The sequence below is a fragment of the Balaenoptera musculus genome, chromosome 5 (assembly GCF_009873245.2).
Source record: "Balaenoptera musculus isolate JJ_BM4_2016_0621 chromosome 5, mBalMus1.pri.v3, whole genome shotgun sequence".
NCBI classification, from domain to species: Eukaryota; Metazoa; Chordata; class Mammalia; order Artiodactyla; family Balaenopteridae; genus Balaenoptera; species Balaenoptera musculus.
The window spans coordinates 5,495,556-5,520,797 of record NC_045789.1 but is presented as its reverse complement, the minus strand read 5'-3'; the positions used below and the strand labels follow the sequence as shown (position 1 = coordinate 5,520,797).

The 25,242-nt window shown below is 34.1% G+C and overlaps 1 protein-coding gene across 3 annotated transcripts in view; it reads left to right on the top strand.

Annotated features, from left to right (window-relative positions):
• Positions 1–25,242, top strand: part of FSTL5 (follistatin like 5) — a 768,953-nt gene that overhangs the window by 369,885 nt on the left and 373,826 nt on the right. For all 3 annotated transcript variants that reach the window (XM_036853815.1, XM_036853816.1, XM_036853817.1), the window contains one exon: positions 12,792–12,988. In XM_036853815.1, coding sequence (XP_036709710.1) covers positions 12,792–12,988 — 197 coding nt within the window. The remainder of the gene's footprint in view (positions 1–12,791; positions 12,989–25,242) is intronic.

Here is a 25,242-nt window from a genome sequence, read left to right as displayed (position 1 = left end):
GACACAAATTACATAAGCTATGGTCATTATTTTAATTATGAAGCCAAGAAGAAATAAATTTAATTGGAGAGAATACAATATCACTAAACCATTTTATATTTTTATATTATAAAACACTAAACCATTTTATATTTTGTATTATATACACAAACATACAAATATAGGCATATGAACATTAATGTATGTTATCTTCAAAGAGAAGATGTTTTTTATGTCCATTGTTCATAACAGGTAACTCAACCAAGAAATTAAATAAATATGAATTTTGGAGTGTATGTAAAGGCAAAATCTTGGTTTTCTTCTATCCCCAGAAACTAGAAAGCCAGACATCGTTTTAAAATGTGTTTATTAAGTAATTCCACAACTCAGTTGTAAAAATGAATGACTTTAAATACAAGGGGTTTGTTATTCATTTTCATCTGGAAAAATTCATGGAAAGGACAAATACTTAAGTTATTCTCTTCTGCTATTTATTCATAAGGTGAAAATTGGGAATTTTACATCTCTCTATTGACTTCAGAAATTTCACACATTTTAATGAATTTTTTATGTAAACGTATTCAAAACTCATATGCCTTTAGGTTGTAGCAAAATTAACTTAAGAAAAGTCAATTCGATGAAAAAGCAACTTTTCGTTATGTAACATTATCTTGGACTTTGATAAAACAACCCATAGCCTTTTTGTGAACATAAGTCAATACTATGTCAGAGGAATATATCTCTACACCACTGTTCTTATTCATATTAATATAACCACAGATTTTGTTTTATTTATACACAAACACACATATCCATGCATATGGTAAAAATTAGGATGTCAGCTGGATTTCACAGAAAACTTTTGCATTTCAGAGAAAGGCAACTTCCCTTGTCCTCATATTCTTCTATCTAACTTGCAGCAGTTATGAAATGGAGCAGGACCCTATGGTCCTTGTCCCCCACGTCCTCAGCCTGCCTTTTGTCTGTAGAAATCTTTTAGCCAAAGAATAAGTTTAATAAGAGAAGTGAGAAAAAGCAGAACAAAGCAAAACAGTCAAACGAGACCAAATAATAATAATAGTTCAGTCGTTAAGCAAAGTCAAGGACTTTTAGTTCCTCCTCAAGGGGGCTACAGATAATATTCTGAGCCATATCCTGTGAGCTGTGTTGTAGATACTGAAACCCCCACCAGGTAAAAGAATTTAACTACATGATGACCAGGCGGTAGCCATGACATAAGCTGCCACAATTCCAAGAACTGGCCTCAAAGAAACGGTAACAAACCGACCCTGGAACTAAAGACTAACTGTACTTAAAACCATCAAGATGACGAGATGACACTGGTCAGACCACTGCATGACCAATTTCAAGGTGACCGTCAGAGCTGACTGTGCTCTTTCTGCATGTAGCCCCCTCCCTCCATCTATGAAATCTCTCACCCACTGGTTGTCAGTGGGGGTGAGTTGGCCTTTGGACAGGAGTCCTCCCCACTGCATTGCTTGCCTCCAAAATAAAGCACACTTTCCTTTTCACCAACCTTGCCTTTTTAATTGCTTTTGAGCAGTGAGCGGCCAGACCCCTACTTTCAATTACAGTTAGCTGATATTTTTCCCTTTTCAAGGAATGGCCCTTAGCATATGAAGATGTGTCATAAATCTATCTTCATTCCTTCTTCCACCAAACTAGACAACGTTTTTGTGGTCTCTTTTTAAGTCAGCAGTGTCTTAGTACTCCTAAAAAATGCTCACAGTCATGTTTTGACCAGGAACATCTTTACTTCACATTTACACATGCCCTCCCTTAACAATCAGACTTCAGCTTCCATGCATTCACCAATGACACAAAGCCAATTCATCAAACCGTTCCTTTCTTCTTAGACTACAGAGCTTCTTAACTGACTATGTTTTCTTTTCCCTCACTGAGGCCTCTACCAGCATCTCACAATTACCTCAAATTCATCTCATTTAAAAGCTCCCCCAACTCTTGAGGGTGTAGCTACTTCCTGCAGTTGTCTCTGAGTTACTTCAAGATTTTTTTGTTTTTTATTTTTCACCTAATGCTTTAACAACAGGGAAACCAGTTCCCTATATTGTCTCCTGTTTTTTTTTTTTTTGTTTGTTTGTTTTTTTATATTTTTGGGGGATTGATTTTACTCTTTTTTTTTAAATTTTTACTTATTTTTTATTTATTTATTTATTTTTGGCTGTGTTGGGTCTTCGTTTCTGTGCGAGGGCTTTCTCTAGTTGTGGCAAGCGGGGGCCACTCTTCATCGCGGTGTGCGGGCCTCTCACTATCGCAGCCTCTCTTGTTGCGGGGCACAGGCTCCAGACGCGCAGGCTCAGTAGTTGTGGCTCACGGGCCTAGTTGCTCCGCGGCATGTGGGATCTTCCCAGACCAGGGCTCGAACCCGTGTCCCCTGCATTGGCAGGCAGATTCTCAACCACTGCGCCACCAGGGAAGCCCCTTGTCTCCTGTTTGAAATATCTAGTTTGGTTTTGCTTTTTGACTGGACTCTGACATAACAGGTCAATCGATCTTTGAACTCCTTCCAGTTTATGGGCTAAAAATCACACAGTGATACAGTGTTATAAATTATTTTTAAATTGGTAATTAGCTGACAATTTGATTAGGTGCTGCTTCAGTTCTTCATTTTTTTTTTTTTTTTCTTTTTGAAAGCCAATAATTTACAGGGCTGGGGAAAACACTCAACTTACCAAAGTATCTGTTATTCAGTCTCTAGGACTATTCATTTTCTCAATTTCTGGGAGACTTTCAAAATATATTTTATCAAGACTGATTAAATGGCTATTAATTATAGTTGTTACTAGTGGTACCTTATTTATTATACATGTTCAAAAACATTGGGAACTGTTATTAATTTCAATACACCTTTACCACTACCATATTTTGGATTAAATGCTTTTATCATATCATGTACTCTCAATATAATTTTTACCTTAGATGAACAAAATTAAACTATAAATTTATGGAAAACATTTGCCGTTGACCTAACTAGGAAGTCATCAACTGCCCATGAATCAAATCTGACCTATTTTCTGTCAAAAATATGACTGTTTTTCAGTTTTTGTTGGTGAAAAACTTGTTTTCAAGTTTTTTTCTATTATTAACGTCAGGAAATGTTTGTTTTCTCTAATATGTGGAATATTTACTATGTTTTGTTGAAAATATCTCCAAAGAACTATAATGAAAGAATAAAATTGTTCTATTTTTAAAAAAAGATTAATTTATCATTTCCCCTATATTTATTTACTCACTGTCTCATAAGCCCAATTTCTACGGAAGACACACACAGTTTATACTTAATGTAGAAACTTTCCAGTATTAATTACCCCATGTCCTCCTATTCACATCCCTTATATCATTTGTCCTCAGCCTTTGCTATCTCTTATAAATCTTTGGTCAAGGTCATGATGAGCTATTGTTAAACATGGTGCATACCCATAAGAAAGTGTAGGACTAAATAAATATTTGTTACTTATTGTGTGTGATTGTGTGTAAATTAAAATAAAATGTCAAATAGTATCATATTTCTATGATATATGTAACACTGAGGAATTGAACAGATAACATTTATAGTCTTCCAGAAAACAAAACAATAGATGTTGCATGTAGGCAATATATGACCAAATGTTCTTAATATATAGTATTTTATGTTATTGCAATTTCAGACAAAAATAGGGGTTCACTTTGGAAATATTCCAAAGAATCATTATGTAATAGAGAATGGCAGTCCAGCTGAAGAAGTCTTCTGTCGATGACTGAACTATTTAACTGCTGCTACCAGGACTCTTGAGAGCATTGGGTGATCCTTTTCTACAGAGACACAAATTGGTAGAATCATTTGTGTTTATTTGGTTGGTTTGGGGTCAAAGAGGAAGCAATTAGTGCTAGCATCCATGCTATGACCAATTGAAATGTGAAATATCAAAGGATTCTCATTGGACAATGTCTCCTGAAGGTCAGCTGTTCTTAAAGGAAATAATGACAACACATAGAGACTACCCCAGGGACATGGTTTTTTACAGTTTACATTTATTCAAATAAATTATTTGTACATATCATTGTATCAAGATAAAAAATCCAATAAAGTGATATTGCCCCACACGCATACAATACATACAAAAGATCTCTTCCCAAATCCAAGCTATAAATTGTTACATACACTAACCCACTTCAACGTTGAGTCTGTATGAAAGTATTTATCATAAAACAAAAGAACAACAATACTATAAGTGTTACTGTTGTGATGTTTAGTGTATAATGGTATTTGAATATTTACTGTTGCTTAGAATTAGATGTACTTTGGAAAGAATATTTCTTTATGTTAAATTTAATAGGATAAAGACATAGCTGGAGGTTGATGCCCATTCATGACTATTATCTCTTTTGTTTGCTTGATGGGAAATAATGAATAGGCTATATAGAAAATATATAAAGTAGAAACCATAGAAGAAATCCTGTTTTTTACTATCATTTTTGTATTTTTCTGTGATAAATAAGACAAAGAGTAACTGAGATAGTCTAAGACAAGACATATATGAACTCTTGACTGAATAAGATATTCAGTGACCAGAAAAAGACATATACTTATGCTCATAACTTGGAAACTTAACACCAAACTATAAATTTCAGGAAGAAAGTAACTCAACCTCAACCTTCTACTGTATATAAATTTAGCATTAAACCTGATGCTTATAGAAGAGTACTATATACCTGTAAGAGTGTATTTCTGGGTTTGCTCCACACCAAGGCACTATGCTTAATGGCTGCTTGATCTACATTTCCCATCTAGAAGTATTACAGTGTTTCTCTATCATTGTGGTTTATCAAGTTTGCCTGTTAATATCTCCATTTGATTCACATTTTTGAAGTTATGCTGTTTAGACAGGCTTGGAGAGTCATTTCTGTCAATATTATGCAGCATTCCTAATGATTGTTGGGGAAATTAAAAATCCTACCAACCAAAAGACCGCTCTCTCTCTCAATGTAACAGAGAAAAGACACATGATTTATTATTAAATATGTATATTCATATACATTAATATATGTATGTAAGCAGTCCTCAGAAAACTGTAAATTCTTGACAGAATTTCACACAAATTTGTAGAGTAACATAAAAGAAAGAATAATTAAAGCTTCTCTATCTTCTCAAGAGACAAATAGATGCAACTTGTGAGTCCTGTGTACCTCATGAGAAATGTCTGAGTTAACTAGTATGATGCGCTTACAATTATTGGGTCAGAATTTTCTTAATCTTTCATGTAAAGTCAAATGTCAGGCCTGGGGCTTCCCTGGTGGCGCAGTGGTTGGGAGTCTGCCTGCTAATGCAGGGGACGCGGGTTCGAGCCCTGGTCTGGGAGGATCCCACATGCCGCGGAGCAACTGGGCCCGTGAGCCACAACTGCTGAGCCCGTGCGTCTGGAGCCTGTGCTCCGCAACAAGAGAGGCCGCGACTGTGAGAGGCCCGCGCACCGCGATGAAGAGTGGCCCCCGCTTGCCGTAACTAGAGAAAGCCCTCGCACGAAACGAAGACCCAACACAGCTAAAAGTAAATAAATAAATAAAGTAGCTATTAATTTAAAAAAAAAAAAATGTCAAGCCTGTGATTGGGCTTATTATGTTTCAAGGAGATGGTATAGTAATTGTACTTACTTCACAGGATCATTATAAAGATTAAATGAGCTGTCTGTAAAATACTTAGAACAGTGCCAGCACACAATAATTGCTGTGTATATATTGGATTAAAATCATTATATGCCTATGGCTTCACGGATATGAATAGCATATCTTCTGTAAGATCAATGCAAACAATACAATTTTCATTGAAAACCACATAGTTGAGTACTGTGATGAAATTATTGGACAAGATTATTTAGTGTTCAGAAGTACTAAGAGTCCTGCTCTTAATGGAGGTACATGAGTCTTAGTTTTGACTCTACTTGATTCAGGGATAGACACTTTTTCATAACCTGATTACTTTTTTAAATTACTTTCATCAATTTTTTTAAAAATTCAAGAATATCTTTTATATGTCTTTACTCCTTGAAATATTATAAATCTAGGTAATATAAATCAAAATTAAAAACCTCTATAAAACACAGACTACCACAATGAGAACTGTAAGAACTGTGTAGTATAATTTTTAAGGCAATATGCATTCATACTTTAACAGCAATTGCAAAAATGTGAAAAGATGAAAGCCCTTCATATTGTGTACAAAATATTTGTAGAAAGGTTGCCAGAAAACAAACAATAATTAATTAGGAAAAACTTATTTCATAAACTGTTTGATATCATTAGCTACTTATCACATATTCTATAGGAGGTATGCCTTTTCATATGAAGCATACTATATTTTCTTGGTTTTAACTATAAAGATAATGACTTAAAAGACTGTTAATTTACTAAACGTTAAAATCACACACTTGAGCAATTGTGATAATTATATTACAAGTTGTATTTATTTCAGGTAAGATAAATATACATTTTTCACTAAGGTTCCCAAGCATTCTAGATAAACATCATCATTGTATTGTGCTCTGTTTTATTTTGTTGTGTTTTCTGCCAGCATTCTCTGCATCTTTACTTTATAATATGTGATTCTGTTTGTGAGGGTGATGAGAGAGGATGGGGATAGTAAGAGCTAAGCTGCCTACTTGCTCCAAAGTGTGTCACCTTTGAAGAATATAATTGAAAACAGAGCATGGGATGCCTAATCTTGTCCCTCAAAAGCATTTTAATTAATGTTCTTTCAGGGTAAAGAGAGCAAAGTGACCTGGTTACTAGAACACCTTTATTGAAATTATAATATCACATTTGCCAAGCTAGAAAGTCAAACCCCTTTTTAATACTGCTTGTATAGATGTAGGCAGTTGTCAATGACCATGTGGCATATAATTGAAAAAAGTTACATCATAAGGAACAAAGTGTTTGGAGAATTAATATTTAACTCACAGTACTTTCCTTTTATTTCCAGTAAGACTAATTCCCAACATTAATCAGTAAGCATGTCAATTGAATTCATTGTGTTTTTAATCATTTTCATTTAACTAGTCAACAACGTTTAAGGAGATGTTAAATTAAGCCAAATCACATTGTGCGTGTGCAGAGAGTGGGGGAAAGGTTATGGAACCAATGTCTCTTGTAAAATATAGTCCCTCATTCATTTAAAAAATTCCCTGTAAGACAACGTGATGCCACTACACACCTATTGTAATGGTGAGTCCAAAACACTGACAACACCAAGTGCTGGTGAGGGTTTGGAGCAACAGGAACTCTCATCCATTGCCGATGAGAATGCAAACTGGTACAGCCACTTTGGAAGGCAGTTTGGTGATTTTGTACACAACTAAACATAATCTTACATACAACCCAGTAATTATGCTCCTTAGGATAAACATTTGAAAACTTAAGTCCACACAGATACCTAAACGTGGATGTTTACAGCAGCTTTACTCAAAATTGCCAAAACTTGGAAGCAATAAAGATGTCTTTCAGTAGGTAAGGGGATAAATAAACTGTGGTCCATGCAGACAGTGGAATGTTATTCAGTGATAAAAAGAAATGAGCAAACAAGCCATGACACAAAGGAATCTTAAATGCATTGACTTCTCAGAAGCCAATCTGAGAAGTCTACATATTGTATACAATTCCAAATCTATGACAGTCTGGAAAAGGCAAAACTATGGAGACAGTAAAAAGGTCAGTGTTTGTCAGGGGTTAAGGAGGATGGAGAGATGAATAGGCAGAGAGCACAGAGGATCTTTAGGGCAGTGAAACTACTCTATAGATACAGGTGCACACATGTCACTATACATTTGTTAAAACCCATGGAGTATATAACACCAAGAACCCTATGTACTAATGAACTCTAATATAGGGGTTTTGTGATAATGACATCACTGTAAGTTCATCAATTTTTGTGGGGATGTTGATAGTGGGGGAGTCTGTGCACATGGTGGGGGCAAAGGGTACATGGAAAATCTGTATTTTCTGCTCAATTTTTCTGTGAAAATAAAACTGCTCTGAAAAGTAAGTCTACTGTTTAAAAAAAAAAAAAATTCCCTCTCCATGAGGAAATCATGGCTCTTTAAATGTACAAAGTTGTGCAGTGGTATGTGTAGGTGTGCTTGTATTAGTAAATTTCCAGAATTAGAATAGTATCTGAAACATAACAGTTTTATATTAATCTTATGTGTAACTGTAAACGTTTTCATAAGAACTTTTAAGTAAAGTTTATGTAATATAAAACAATTTACACCATTAGATTTTCCATATTTTAGTAGATACTCCAGTTAAAGTTTATTTTAATTTTGTTCAGACTACTTTTAACCAAGATAATTTTAATTCCTTCAAACACAGTTTAACAATTTACAAATGAATTTAAATATAATAGTTTTCCATGTTGAATTTATTCATAGATGCATATTAAATCAACATACTAAAGTTTTCGTACATTCTTTATGTTATAAATGCAAAGTATTTTTCTAAAACACATTTTAGAAAATATTTACATTTTAAAAAATGTTTACATATTAAAAAGATGTAAAAGTTTTCTTTTAGCAATTGTTTAATAGTTTGAGGAAAAAACAATTCCAGTATGCATTCTAATACATGAAAATAATTGATGCTAAAATAAAAACATTTAATTTGTATCCTTTTAATTTCTAAGATTTCAGCTTATATTAGGATCAAATTAATCAAATTTGCAATATAAATGCTAAAAAGAGACAAGTAATGTTCTTATATACTTAGATTTGATTATTTTTATGTTGAAAGGAATTGGTACTTCTTAATGATGGAAGGGAAGGATAAAAGTGTAATTTCAAAGAGATAACAAATTATAGGCTTTGAAAAAGTAGTGTTAAGCATAACTGATAGAATCTATAATTTTGAGCACTTATCATGTACTCAAAACTGATGGTGGTACTATCAGATATATAAAACATAATTATCCTCAGTTCAGTAGAGTCTTGGAGAAGCCTTGCCAATACACAGGTGTGACCATTTGAAAGTCAGAGAGTCAGAATGAGAAAGACAAATATCACAGGATATCACTTACATGTGGAATCTAAGAAAAGGGTACACATGAACCTATTTACAAAACAGAAACAGAGTCACAGATGTAGAAAACAAACTTATGGTTACCAAGGGAGAAAGCGGGGGAGGGGAGAGGGATAAATTGGGAGATTGGGATTGACATATACACACTGTTATATATAAAATAATCAACAATAACCTGCTGTACAGTATGGGGAACTCTACTCAATACTAAGTAATGACCTATATGAGAACAGAATCTAAAAAAGAGCAGATATGTATATATGTATGACTGATTCACTTTGCTGTACGGCAGAAACTAACACAACATTGTAAATCAACTATACTCCAATAAAAATCAATTTAAAAAATCAAAACAAGTGAGAACTTGTGCACATAATAAGAATACAGGAACATCATGCATGTTTTGGCCATGTGGCATTATCAAGCATGTTTTTTGTTTCACAAAATAGTTTAGTTTGAATAAAATTATGAATCTATTACTTAAATGAGAAAAAAAGAAAAAAAAAAAGAAAGAGATTCTGCCTTCTCCCAGGCCCCACAAGACTAGGTGGATTTTAACTGCCCTAGAATCACTCTGAGTCCAGAGTCCGTACAGCCCTGGAATCTGCATTCATGGGCAGGAGGATGGTATAGGTACCATCAGGTGACGACCTCATTAGTCTTGTCCTCAGTGTCTAGAACAGGCACAGCAAAGATGATCTCTTACTGGTCCCCAAGAGCACCAAGTGAGTCCAGGAGAAGTTTTCTTTCCTTTCGCTGCCTAACACCAGCAGGTGTCAGGTTTCTTTTCCTAACACCATTGGTTGAGTAAGTATTGAGAAAGGAATCCTACCAAAGCAAACAAATCAAAAACTAAAATTTCTTAACTTCCTTCTTGAAATTATTCTTGGATGAGGCCATGATTTCTTAATATACACTGATGTTTATTTCTAAATATCTATTCTTTTTCATTAATTATATTTTTTATATTGATACTTATTAAAAGGGTGGTAAACATTTAATATTTCCAAATCATCATTTTGTTTTTACTCATTTTAACCCATTGTAATAGGACTTTTCCATTTATTCACTAAAATTTCCCTTTATTGTCATCAATTACCTCCAACTTAAGGAATCTAATGAGCATGTTTCATTTCTTATCTTATTTTTACTCTGAAACATTTAACATTTCATCACACCCTCTTTCTTGAAAAGTTCTTCCCATTATCTTCCTCTTCGGTACTTATAGTTTTCTTGCTATTTCTCAGATACTCATTTTCTTTTTCTCGCTCTCCCTTTGCAAGTTCTTTTTTCTCTACCTGCAATTTAAGCAATGATATTGCCTGGAGTTTTTTTTTTTGTTTTTTTTTTTTTTCACTTTTCAAATAATCCTTGGACAAATTTACTGAATCCATGTATAAGTTGATTTTAAACTCAGTTGTGAAGAAGAGAAAAGGAGAGAATAAAGGCTAAAAGAGATATTGCCTGGGTGTAAAAATCACTGTGCTCCTTTCTAGCTCTGTAATTTTGAACAAGTTATTTAATCTCTCTGTGTCTTAGTTCTTCATTTGTAAAATAGTGGTAATTATAAGGTCTTTCTTGTTGGATTGTCGTGAGAGTTAAGTGATTTAATACATAAAAAGTTCCTGGCACATAGAAAGCCTGCATTACATGTAATCTATATATTAATAATAGATGTATCTATTTATTACTAAAAAATATCTGTAACAGTGATTATTTAAAATATCTAAATTCTGCAAAGCTTTACAAAATTTTAGGACTGTTTATTGCACATTTCCATAGAATGTGAATGCTTTAACTGCAATGCTTTTATTTTTGTTTTCTTTGGATTGCCAGCAACTACCTCAATACCTGGACTTGCCAGGGAATTTACAATTTGGGAAAAAGTATCTATAGAGAGAGCATGATGATGATTGTATTACTTGATTTGATCAAAATTAGAGTGTAACAACCTAAAATTGTATCTCCTCATGTCAAATTTCAAATATTAGTTAAAAGGTGTTCAGCACTTAAATTCTATTTCCCATGTTCTCACCTGCTCATCATGGATGGTCACAGGTCACCTCCCCCAGACTCCATCCTCCTTCCCATCAGTCAAATGAAAGGACAGGCAGGTCCAAGGTCAAATACAGAAATCCCAGGGAGGGCTGTTGGAATGGTTTTCTCCCTCTTCCTGCTGCACGCACACACACACACACACACACACGTATTTGAAGTCTCCTCTTATGCATCTTTCACAGACACCAAAATTGTTACCTATCCCTCTGGACTTGATTACTTTTCTCTTTTGTCAGTGATTTCTGTTCTATTACGAAAACATATTCTTCTTCTTCTTCTTTACTGAGAACAGAATAGTGCAAAATTCACTTAATTTGTGGTACAAAGTTTACGTCTTGTAAAAAAAGAAGTTTTTGACAGGATTGCTAAACACTAAAATTGCTGAAAAACAGAAGCCATTTCACTGTCTTTGAAAAACAAGATAGTCTCTCATCTCTCTGGAAGAGATTGTTTTCCATCTTGTCTGGAAAAGGAATGAGACCCCAACCCCATGCTTCTCAGACATATATTTTAAAATCTTTAGAAATATTGTAGATTCTGTCACAGCTTAATTGTCGAAATGAACCACAACTATAAAGTTAGGTTTTTTCCTAAAAAATATATTGTGAAAATTCTCAGCTAATATAATGCCTACTTTTTCATTTATAAATTACATTACACATTGTATTTTCTGTATACATTTTAAATCACATTTACTATCAATAGTAAGCACATTTCATTTCAATGTGTTATAAAGACATCAGCATGGAGACTATTGTAAGAAAAATCCTTTGTAAAATAATGATGTCAAGATATTAGAGCAATTGCAGTTATTTTTGAAGATATTAAGCCAAGCAACTATTTCCATTAACTGTGAAGTTCCCAGTATTCTGCTGGTTATTTTATGGGAGATACTGAAAATCTGTAATGCATTGTTTCTTCAGTAAGCTCATACTTTAGCTGTGGAAATGAAATTGACAGGTTAAGACTTCAAGATACAAAATGGAAACATATTTCATATTATACACCAAGACTCTAAATGGAGAAATAGATGAATATCAGAAAAATAAGTAAATAAATAAACTTTTGGAAGAAAACAAATATGAGCTTAGCATCATTAAAAATAGAATCAAGAAAAAATGTAAATACACACACACACACAAACTTCTTCAAAACAAATCCAAATGTAAAAAATGTATATATTTCCAATTAAAAACTTGCTATACTCTTTTGGAGCCAGACATATATCAGTTTAAGCACAAAATCCAGCACAATCTAACCCTTTGTTTGGGTGAGCCATTTCATCTCCCTGAACCTCATGTTCAAAACCTGTGAAATTATCACTATAGACATGTATAGTGAGGAGTTAAACTAAGATAGTGTATTTAAACTTTGGAGCCAATTGAAGCTATCATGTTTTTCTATGTGCATTCATAGAATCAATGACTGTCATCAAGAAAACACACAGTATTTTTGTCGTTATTGGATTTGATACTAATGAAAAATTTCTATCCTCTCATGTAAATAGCCCATTCTTTTTTCCTTGTACAAGTAGTAAAGTATGCAATTAGAAACATAAATATTATGTACAAAGTATGTTATCTACTAGATATCAGCTTAAAACATTAATAAAATAAATGATTCCTTTCTAATAATATTGTTTTGAAAATAACTTAGTTCTTCTGTTACAGGAGATAACTGCGAGGCCACTGAATACAGCAAGATGAAAAGCATGCTTTTAGATTTACAAAATCAAAAATATGTTACACAAGACAATGAAAACCCTAACGGTGATGACGTATTTCGGAAGAAGTTGCTGGTGGATCAAATGTTTAAATATTTTGATGCCGACAGTAATGGACTTGTAGATATCAATGAACTAACTCAGGTAGGATTAATGACTAAATTAACAAGCTCATTTAAGTATAGCATATGCAATATATTTACATTTGTGTGAATTTATGCTATATAAAAAAATATTTTTATGCATATAATTTGACTATAGACATAAAATATTTTTAAGAGAAAAATTTGACTACTCTAACAGCAGTATTAATTTTAAGTAACATTTATATGATGTTGTACAATTTAAAAGAGATACCTACTTTTGACAGGTTTCTATACCTTAAATACCTAAAGGAATTGCCAGTTCTCTCTTATAGAATTTATAAAATATCTCCAGATATATTCTGGAACTTTTGTAATGTTTAATTTTCTATCAGTCAATGGAAGCTTATTTATCTGGTATTCAAGGGCATTACTGAACAGCAATTGAGTACATCTATAACATATTGTAAATAAGTGATTTAAGAAGGTATTCAATTATTGACCTACTCCAGTACTTTTTTAATTATCAAAGATCAGGTATATTAAATCTGATTTTAATACTATGTCAACATTATTAAATTTCATTTCTTTGAAAATTGCCACCAAAATGATACATATAGACAAATTGTTATTAAAGAGAAGAGAATATTTTAATAAACAGAAGGTCTTTATGTGAGCCATTTTGGAAAAATAGAAATATTTTAATGTGTCTGTTACTGAGACAGACTGCTGAAGGAAATTGAAATACCCAGATTTAAGAACCTAAATTAGTTGCGGATAGTGATGGAAATATAAAATGATGGACATAAGATTTCTCCACAAATATATATAGGTTTTTAGGGAACAAAGGAGAGAAGAAGCCACTCCAGGGCGACTAGGAAATTGCTGATAGCCCTGAGGAGTGCTGCTGAGTCCATGTTAATTCCTATAGTGGATCTTAAGGTGGATTTTGCTGCTGTGCTTAACAGGAAATATAGTTTTCAAAAAAAAAATTCAATTGTCTATTTCCACAACATCATGCCATTCACGTTTCATATTTAATTTTATGGCTTACTTAAAAAATCCAGCAATGTGGAATATCGGTCTTATTATGCAAGTATTTCAAGTTTTGAGATAGTGTAACGTAGTTTAGAAACTTCATATCAAAGTGACCTTGTGAGCAAATTGACTTGTCATTTTAGGTAATTAAAAAACACACCGTTTTCATTATCTTCTTTAACTCAGCTTACATTTAATGAGTAGTTACTAAGTCCCAGGCCCTGGGATTCAAGGAATGAAACTCTGGAATTTTAAGGTAAAGTTAGAAAACTTTTAATTAAGATATTCATGTTGTCATACATGTCATAATTTATTTTTCAAGAATGAAACTCTTTAGAATTTTACATTTCTAGTAAAGAAATGATGTAATTCAGTTAAATTGAATTCATAATTAAGGCATGTCACTTGGATCTATGCATGTCTGACATATTCAAATATATTGTGTTTTTGGTTTTGTTTCTTACTTTTTTATTTTATAATAGTTTTTAGTTTTCATTATCATGTCTACACTACTTTAACCACTGGTTGGGTATGACACATGATGATCTGACCAAATCCAGGACCCACTTCTGAGTCCAAAGAGAAAATTGCTCATCACTGGAAAATGGCATTAACAGCACTCACCTATAATTGTTTCAAGTTTCTGCTACATCCAAGTTTATATTAGTTTCCTAGGGTGGCCATAACAAAGTACCACAAACTGGGTGACTCAGACAACCTCTCTGTCAGTTCTGGAGGCTCAGCGTCTGAGATGGAGGTGTTGGCAGGGCTATGCTCTATCTGAAGCCTCTTGCGGGGGAGAGTCTTTTCTTGCCTCTTTCAGCTTACGGTAGCGCCAGGCATTCCTTGGCTTGTAGGTGCATCACTCCAGTCCCTCCCTCTGCAGTCAAATAGCTTCTCTCCGTGTATTTGTTTTCACATCATTTTGTCCCTTCTTCAAAGGATACCAGTCATATTGGACTGAGGGTCCACCCTATTTTAGCAGGACCGCATCTTACAGTATCTAATTACATCTTCAATGATCCTATTTCCAAAAAAAGTTTACATTCCGAAGTCCTCAGGGTTAAGACTTTAACATATCTTTGGGGAGGACAGAGCGCAACCCATAATAAAGTCATCTGCTACAGGGTTTAGTTTTGTTTTTCCTGTTACCTTTGATTTGGATTTGCTTTTACATCTGAAAAGTGCCCTTCCAATTCATCTGAAAGTTATCATGTGAGAGCAGAAAGGCTCTTCAGAATCCTATTTATATGTTGACCATCCACAAGGTACAGGCAAGGAAGGATCTGGGGAGGTAATATTTACTAACCTCTGAAGACATGCCCCAGTCCTTCCTTCAGCTTTATAGAATGGAAATGTTAACATCTCATCTGTCAGCAATCAGCTGTGAAAAAACCAGAAGGTTGTAACTGATGTCATGGAAAAGATATAATACATTTCTAGCTCTTATGAACATAAATATTGTTTTTGATTTGTGTCTTTTTAGGTTACAGGTGCTTTTAAAGAACTTGTATTCCAAGTATTATAATATTAAAGTCAATAATGTATATGACTTTAAAAATCAACTTGGAAACATATAATATCATCATTTAATATCAAGTTTCAAAATAAATTAAAAGAGTAAAAGGGGAAAGGATCTTAATGGTGTCTGCTAATAATTTACAAGCTATTATTAGCAGAAATGTAATCTGTAACTCCAAGATACTGCCAATGACAAGTAAAAATTAACGAACATAATTTGGCTTTGAGGTTTTATAAATTCAGCATAAAAGCTGGCTGCCCGTGTTCTGTTCATACTTCACATAATGAATATATATTCTAAAGCTTCTCTTGCAGATTTTCAAGTAAATTAGAAACTAGAGGTAGTTGAGAGAAGAAAGAGATAATAAAAAGCAATAGTTAAAGGGGTTAAGATCCATAGTATCACAGTTTAAGAACTTTGATTATAGAACCTGGACTCATATCTACTACTTAATTCCTGTGCAACCTTTAGCAAATGACCCAAACTCTCTGTGTCCCAACTTCCCTTTCTACATATCGGCAATGATAATAACACCTAGTATGTAAACTGGATGTGATATTGATATTATTTTGAAAATGTAGACTTCTTAGAAACATAACTAGCACATAGGAAACATGATGTAATTGTTAGCTCTAATTAAAATTTCCAATCTAAGTTTCCTGTGCATACCATGGAGGATAATTGAAATATAAAGAGGGCACACATGCTTGAGTTAGTGGATGAGCAACTGATCAATATTTCCATACAGTTAATCCTTTGCATTTTTTAATGATTACAATTGGCTGATACGTGAGAACAAATCGGCCATTATAACCCAGAAATCTATGTACACATTATTAAATATGCAAACATTTTAATACCAATTTTCACAATGAAAAAATGTTTCTTACAAAAGAAGAAAAATAGTTTGGTTATTCCAAGAAATAAGGAAAAATAAATGGTAGCATGTTTTATTTATTTATTCATTTATTTATTTTGCTCATATCATTTGAAGTACTCATCTGCTTATCTCACGTAGCTAGTATGAATTTTGTTAAATCCTGAGTTCTAGGCTAGAGACAAGTACATGGCATCATTCTACAACCACTGTGATGTTGGGCATTTTTCTCCAGAGTATATAGTGCCCCTGTCTTTACAGATATGATGTTAAATTGAACTAAACTTAAAATAAATATCATATATATTTTGTTTTTAAGATGCTGATATATATTATACTAAAATATCCTTACCTGTCAAACTGTAAAATACCTAGTTTTGCGCAGTTTTTTCTTGCCCATAAAACAAGTTATAAGAAATAATTGAAAGCAATATCTTGATTAAGACAGACATAGATGTGTTATGAAAGAAACAATATGCTTTAATTGACTATATTTTACAATTTAAATATTTTAAAAATATATAGGTCCTCAGTTAGTATAGTACAGTAACTTAGTAATAATAGTAGTAGTAATTGTAATAATACTATTATGTTTCTATAATCCAGATGTCTGTCATTTCCTTTGCATTTCTCTTTGAGCTACACAGACACACACACACACACACATACACACACACAGTCCATTTGCAAAAAGCAATATGTACTTGGTTGAATGACTGAAGATGTATAGGGTGGTAGGGGATGGGATTATATCACATATTATACAAATCACACATTGAAATCCAGTTTAGATGAAGCACTTTGTACACTTTTCCTTTCCTTGTGCTCTGTCCAGATCATGCCTTGCATTTTCTGTACCACAGACGCAGGACCCAAGTCTATCTCTCAGTTTCAACTCCTTAATTTTCCCTGGGGCTCCAAATTCCTTATCACTCAAAACAATATAGTTCTGTTTTATTTATATTCTCCCCCTAAATGTGTATAACCAAATACATCACTTTCAATAGTTGCCAACATCTATGTGCCTTTCTTAAAAACTAATGGCAAGTTATAGAATATAATAACACCAACATCAAAAACCGATATCTGCAAGAGGGAGGAGATATGGGGACATATGTATACGTATAGCTGATTCACTTTGTTATACAGCAGAAACTAACACACCATTGTAAAGCAATTATACTCCAATAAAGATGTTAAAAAAAAAAAAAAAGCAATATCTGGCACAGTCTTTCCTTTGGCAAATAAGTCTTCAGTCCCTGAGACAAGTAGAAATTCTTATCCTCTGTCTTCTACCTTATTTTTTATACCCTCAGAGCCAAGTGAAATCCCACATCTCTCTCTTTCCTCAAGTATGTATGATGCCCATTTTCACCCTTGGTGAGGATTTTTGCCTTCCCGAGGGACATGGGGTTGGATGACAGGGGAGAGTGTGGGAGCTTTTTTACAGGAACAGAAGAGATGATCACTCTCTCCTCTCCTATATACGTGTCTTAATTACTATATGACAAAGGTAATATTTCAATCACATTTAAAGTATTTGTTGAGCATTTTTGTTTTAAAATGTCTATTCTCTCTCTATTGACAATGGGTAAATGGACACTTAATTTACTTTGGTCTAGGCAGCCCTGTATCTTTTCTTAAATCTGTGCTATACTGCCTGGATCCTATTCAGAATGAGGTGGTAGAACTGAGTGGTCTCAGCCAGTAAGCAGTTCTGTGCAGTAAAGGCAAAATCAAATGTTCTGGCTCTTCCCAAAGACCAGGCTGATGGTTTGAAACCTTGCTTGTTTGGTGTTCTCTCTTAGTTCCATTCCCCAAATCTAAACAAGTGTCTGAGGTTCATCTCTATTATCTGTATCTCTCTCCTGCTTCTCTTAAATTGCCTTCTCCAACAGTAAGAATTCAGGGCTCTCTTTGGGTCTATGGTGAAATCTGAGCTTTACTAATGCTTGCTTCAGTGAAAATTGTCCTTGTAGCAATATGCTCCAAATTTGCTTAATATTCAAATGTATGTCTCATAGGATAATAGCTCACTGAAAAAGCCTTAACAAATGTAAAGTATAGTCTTTATTTGAAACATAATAATGAACAGGGTTTCTCCCCTAAGTACTGTGTATGTGACTAGTGTGGTCAAGCACTCAGCTACACAGTAACACATTTATGGTTTTAAGAACATATGTTATTCCAAAACAGACCTGTAATGCTTGAAATAAGGATTTCAGGATGAAGTGACCTAAGGTATGATCACGTTCCTTTTGGCAGGCTGGCATGTAGGAAAACGTCATTGGAAGAGAGAAGGTTAATGATCATTTGCTATGAAAAGAAGCATAGAACTCTTCCTGGTGGTTTATTCATATGCATTTTGAAGTTTCTGGGGATATTGATAAAGAGTTAAGGTAGACAGAAAGATTGTGAATTGAGGGGTAAATCATTGGTGAATTTTGGGGAAAGAATAGGAAAGAATTATGTAACTGACCTGACATTCAAAAGAGTAGCTTCTATTTATCATCTATCTATCTATCTATCTATCTATCTATCTATCTATCTATCTATCTATCTATCATCTATCTATTTATTTATCTATCTATTTATCTATTTATCTATCTATCTATCATCTATCTGTCTATCTATCTATCTATCTATCTATCATCTATCTATCTGTCTATCTATCTATCATCTATCTATCTATTTATCTATCTATCATCTATCTATCTGTCTATCTATCTATCTATTTATCTATCTATCTATCTATCTATTTATCTATCTATCTATCTATCATCTATCTATTTATCTATCTATCTATCTATCATCTATCTCTATTTATCTATCTATTTATCTATCTATCTATCTATCATCTATCTATCTATCTATTTATGTATCTATCTGTCTATCTATCTATCTATTTATCTATTTATCTATCTATCATATATCTATCTGTCTATCTATCTATTTATCTATCTATTTATCTATCTATCATCTATCTGTCTATCTATCTATCTATCTATCTATCTATGTATCTATCTATCTATCTATCATCTGTCTGTCTGTCTATCTATCTATCTATCTATTTATCTATCTATTTATCTATCTATCTATCTATCTATCATCTATCTATCTATCTACCTGATGAAAGAAAATTGATTTGGCAGGAGGAAGAAATCCAGAAGTGCCAATAGAGAAGCATTTAATTTTTGACCATCTTCCTTCCATTGAGGTAGAATAGACATGAGAAAAAAATTAGTCTCCAATTGTTAAAATTATTGGACAAATGGTTTTCTTAAGTGGTAGCCAGATTTTCTTAAAGTCAGTATGGTGAAGAACATGTTTTCATAAGAAATAGAAGCCAAAAGAGAATTTTCTGATCAGAGAGCAGGATTTACAGAGGATACTATGATGGGTTTGAGTTGGAAAGGAAATGAGATTAGGTCAGATTGGGAAATGTGCACAGCAATATGGGAAGACTTGGATTTTATAGAGTCACAGAGGTAAACCAGGGTTTGAAGCACAAGGGAATTTGTATAAATTGTCCCTTAGAGAAAGGACAACTACTTCTTGCATCATGGTTCCATCTATTTTCTCCTCAGAGTAAAATGAGGGGATACATATGCAGACTTCACTCAGCAGAATGGCGCCCTTGAGTTTATTAGCAATGTTAAAAGATAAACTGAAGCATATTAAAATGTTGAGTTTATCTGAACAAAAATCCATTCAAATCTGGCAGCGCCACACCAGAAGTGGTTAGAAGCATTCTGCGGAGGGGAGCTAGGGAAAACTTTTATAGAGAGAAGGTGAAAGCAAAGTAAGGAAAGTACTAATTGGCTACAGATTAAAGCCTAGTTGTTTGTGATTGGTTGTCCTTAGGTTTTGATTTCATAACCTTCAGGCATTTACACGTTTAAGGGTTGGTTGTATTGTATGTGCCAAAGCATTAGAGCCAACCTCAGCCTAACATTCTCCTTGTTTAATTTAAAAGCAGCCAACATAGAGTTCTTGAATTGAAATGGTGCTAATGGCTTGGCAAATGTGTTCCTCAGCCTTCTCTCCATTTCATAAAATAACCGCCCATGGAGTTTAAGTAAGCAAAGTCATTCCCTTGTGAGTCTGAGTTTAAATTAGCAGCTGTATTGAGTATATTGATTTAGCTTTTTTCTTCATTTAGATTCTGTCATCTTAATAAGCTGATTCACATTAGGAATACATATTAGAATGAAATATTTCCTTAATGTGCACACATGACAACTGTTTATTAAAATAATAAAAAGAACTACTTGTTCTCAGGATTTAGATTATTATGTTACATATATTTGACTTAAAGAGCCATTTGCTCAATGACTACCATATGTGAATTCATTTACAAAATTAAATAAAAAAGCAAGAATAAATAGCGCTAGATATTTTTAAGCTAACAGGATAGGCATGGTGCTGATGTCTTTGCAGACACAAAAGTACATATCCATTTTCTTTAAAATTTATTAGAACTGTTCCATAGGGAATGGACAGTCTTTATTTTGAGTTGTTAAGCCTATTACAATTTTAAAGATTTTTAAAAGGGTTCTTGTAGCTAGTCAACATATTTATTTATAATGAGATTGGTAAGAATTGTTTTACCCCATAAATAAAATGCTATTTTAGTGGAAACAAACTAAATGCAAATAAATAAGCATTTGTTTAGGTAGAGAAGGAGATAAGTGAGGACTGTCTGGGAGTGCCATAGTAATTAATCCTATTCAACATTTACAAACCCCATAAACCTGTCAGGTATACAAAATAAGGCAGCAGAGACCAGGTGTTAAAATGGCATTGGCAATGCCAGTAGGTAGATCCTAGTAGAACTGGGAATTTCCTTTCAAGGGCTAAGGATTTCACAATAATAACAGCAACAATTAGCACTTAAAACAGAAAGGTAAGGCCTGTATTGTTGGGTTAGGTGTAGTTCAGGGCTCCAATTAAGAAACAGTCATTTCAATTGTAGCTGGAAATCTTAGTAAGTAGTTTCAAATATTCCTTTTTTTTTTTTTTGCTTTAACTCTGTTCATAGTATCATAAGACAACTTGAAAATTAAAATTAAGTTTTTAAAAAACTTTAAATATATTGTTTGTAGCATCTTTCCTTTAGAATGTCAAAGTACATTAAAAGTGTTGGCATTCATGTTCAGAGAATCCCTGTGAGCCGTATAGAATGCCTTAAAACTAAAATAGTTTTCATCCCACCAATGGTTTAATAATTTTATCTCTTCAGCTAGTCTTTCAAAATTAATGTTGGCCCTAATGATTTTTTAAATGTCTTCTAACGTGTTAAGCATGTTACAAAACCTAAAAGAGAACTTAGAAGATGTGATTATTGTATGCAATTCTTTTCTTTTAATACATATTGCAGGGTAGCATCAGTTATATATGATTAAACCATTATAATTTGTAATATTAATTGTTTACCCTGTGTCCTTTCACATTGTTTATTTTTAAGCGCTGTTGACCATCCATAATTATCTTGTTTTTTCAATTGATTACATGTTCCCACTCACCCTTTCTAGAATATTAACTCCATAAGGGAGTCATTCTTACTTACTAATTAATCTCCAGCCCCTAGAACTATTCTTGGCACCTGGTGGTTGTAAAGAAAGGAAAGAAAGAGGGATGGAGGAAGGGAGAGAGGGAGAAAGGAAGAAAGTGGATAAGAAGTAGTCTGGAGGACCAAGTAATAGAAGAGCCAACCTGTATTGATGTAGGAGAAACTTAAAAGCCAGTGCCTGGAGATGTGTATTGTTACCACAAGAGTATATTTATTTTCTGAGCCTTGGAATGTAATCTACACATTTGTCAAGTAAAGGACTGAATATATCTGCCCCTGCTTAACCTCACAAACGTGATGGACTTTCTTTAAAATAGAGGATCACTGAGCTCTAACTCTACTAAGACCATTGTGATTCTGACACGGGCATGATTAGTTTGAGAAAAATAGTTTGCAAAGGATGAGGAAGAGCTCAGATTACTTGAACATATTATTAACTGAAAAAAAAAAAATGCACAACGTGAGAGCTGTGAGTTGTTTTATTTGGGGCAAAATGAGGACTATAGCCCAGGAGACAGCATTTCAGATAGCTCTGAGAAACTTCTCCAAAGATTTTGGGGGGAAGGTCAGTATACATGTAATTTTGGTGAAGAGGGAGTACATGCAATCAAGCACATATTTTTTGCAGAAGGTTTCTGCTAGTCTCGTGAAGGTTACTCGTCACAAGGAGCAGACATCACCATGAAGGATTTTAGTGTTTTTCTAGATATGAGGAGATGCAAGAATTGGGCTCATGAAATCTACACCTGAAAATATCTAACTATTTGAAGACCCGTTCTGCCAGTTTTTCGCAGAGCACAGAGGGCCTCATTTCTGATCTCTACCCTGTGCTCCTTTCAGGGGGTGTTGAAGGTCAACAGCTGCTGCAGCTCATGACTTAATCTTTGTAGAGGCAGATGGCAAGTGCCAATTAGTAGTTGGCAATATGAGTGGTATATTTCATGAGTTCATCTTTTCTCCTACTCCACCAAGGAGAGGAAAGAAAAAGACACAAAACTGGAAGATTAGACTCCTCTGTCTTCCTACCCCCTACACAGACGGTCTCATCACCATGACCTGACTTGAGACATCAAAATCATCTACATGTACCTTATCGTTTTTATGAGAGTTAATATAATAACCTTGGATGTCCAAGTCATGCCTTATCCCCAGAAATCTAATAACCATACATCTCTTAACAGGGAGACAATCCTTTACATCTACCTCTGGCACTTTCTATTTCTATTTCCAGTTTTATTTATCTTTAGATAAGTTATCGTCATCTGAGATTCTGTGTAGGGTACAAGCATATCTCAGAGATATTGCAGTTTGGTTCCAGACTACCACAATATTGCAATAAAGCAAGTCACATAATTTTTTTGTTTCCTAGTGCATATAAAAGTTATTTTTACACTACACAATATTTTATTAAGTGTGCAATAGCATTATGTCTAAAAAAACAATGTACTTACCTGAATTAAAAAAATACTTTGCAAATGAAACTATGACTGGCCTCCTAGACTAAAGTTTCAACATGAGATACTTCAGTGACAGTATATTCAGTGAGTCTGGCCTTGTCAAGAATCTCTAGTTCAGATGTAACACATGCATTTTGAGGAAGCTACAGTGGAAAGTCTTTGGAACCAGAGCCAGACGGTAAATGAAATAAATGTCCTACAAGTTTGGATCCCCAGCACCAGAGTGCTTAATGTATTACTACTTCTATTTTGTTTTATACTTTCTTTCCCCCAGTCACACATTCAGCTCGTTAAGGCTATCAGAACTCTGAATATCTGAAGCAATTTTCCCAGGCTGGTTAAAAGGTCTATAGGAAAGTATCTTCCTCATTTGGAACACCCCAGAGTGTGCCAATGCTCCCATCAGGAAACAAAGGAGAGAAAAAGTTACTAGGAAGCATTTCTTAAGTAGGCTATTTCATTGACCAAAAATGGACTAAATGAGGAAAACGTGTATTTAAAAAATGGAAGAATGAGGGAGTGAATCACCTCTCCCCTGTGCATGGGCATGGCCAAGTGTCAGTGAACAAGGATTTTTATAAAAAGCTCACTAGCCAGGACCATGCACTTTTCTAAAGCACATTCATTAAAACAGCATATCCAGCTTGAGTTTTATAATCATGATCAAATCAAGATCAAGATCAAATCAAAAGCAAGCTAGTCTTATGCCGAAGCCAGTTTCAAGGAAAAAAGTCGGAGTCTGTTCTCTTGGTCTATACATGATTTAACTTGAGTGAAACAGAACAGAAATAAATATGAGACATACACTACAATGATGAAAGATTCTCCTCCAACTTTCTGTTCCATCGTTTCACAAACAGGTATGTGACTAAAGGTCACTAAAAATAGTACTAAAATATCTGACCAAATCCTGGTGTCACTGCATCCTAAAAATTACCGCAATGCTGGCACTGCAGGTCTTTAGGAAGAGTACAGTGAGGTGAGATCAAACACGCTGCTCCTCCGCTACCCAGAAAAGTCACTTCCCATTATCTAACAAATAACAGATGGAGAGTGGCTGAGAGCTCCGTTGCTTTCTAAACAGAAAAGCAGTACTTGTTTTCCCATTAGGCTTATAGGAGAGAGAGCTTCAGCCATTAGATAGATTTGTTAATCCCTCCAGCTGGACCGTGCTTAAGCCTAGGGCTTTAATCCTCACTATCAACAATATCTATTTATATGGAAAGCAGATAAATCATTCACTTTCCCCCCCTTCTAAGGCAGCAAATGCCAGCTTAGCCAATGAAATTTGAATCCCGTAAACAAGAAGAGAGAACACATGATGTGTAAAAGTCGTATTTAGCAGTGCAGGTGCTGTCCTTGCATGTCACCACTCCGGTGGCTACATGGGGGGCTGGAGCTTCTGGTGATCCATCGGCTAAGCTCCATCCTCAGCGCTGTCTCTGCAGCTCATCCAAGCACAGGCATAACAACTTCTAACTTGGGGATGTTCCATAAAAGGTTAAAAGTAGCTCTTCAGAAATTCCTATCACCAATCTGCCATTGCTGTGACAAAGCTTGAATCATCCCGCTCTACCAAAAGAAATAATAAAGCATCATGAATATACAACTATAATGTGCACAAACTGGTGTGGAAATCTGCAGTGAATTATTATAATGAGAAGCACATTAAATAAAAATCATTATTTTTAACTTTGATTAGGTCTGAATGTATACCGTATGTCTTGCACTTGACGATATGTGTGTGTATAAGCATATACATGTTTTTAAAAGTCTTCACAACAACCAGGAGAGATAGAGGTTACTATCTTTAATTTCTAATTGAGAAAAGGTTGAGTGACTTGCCAGA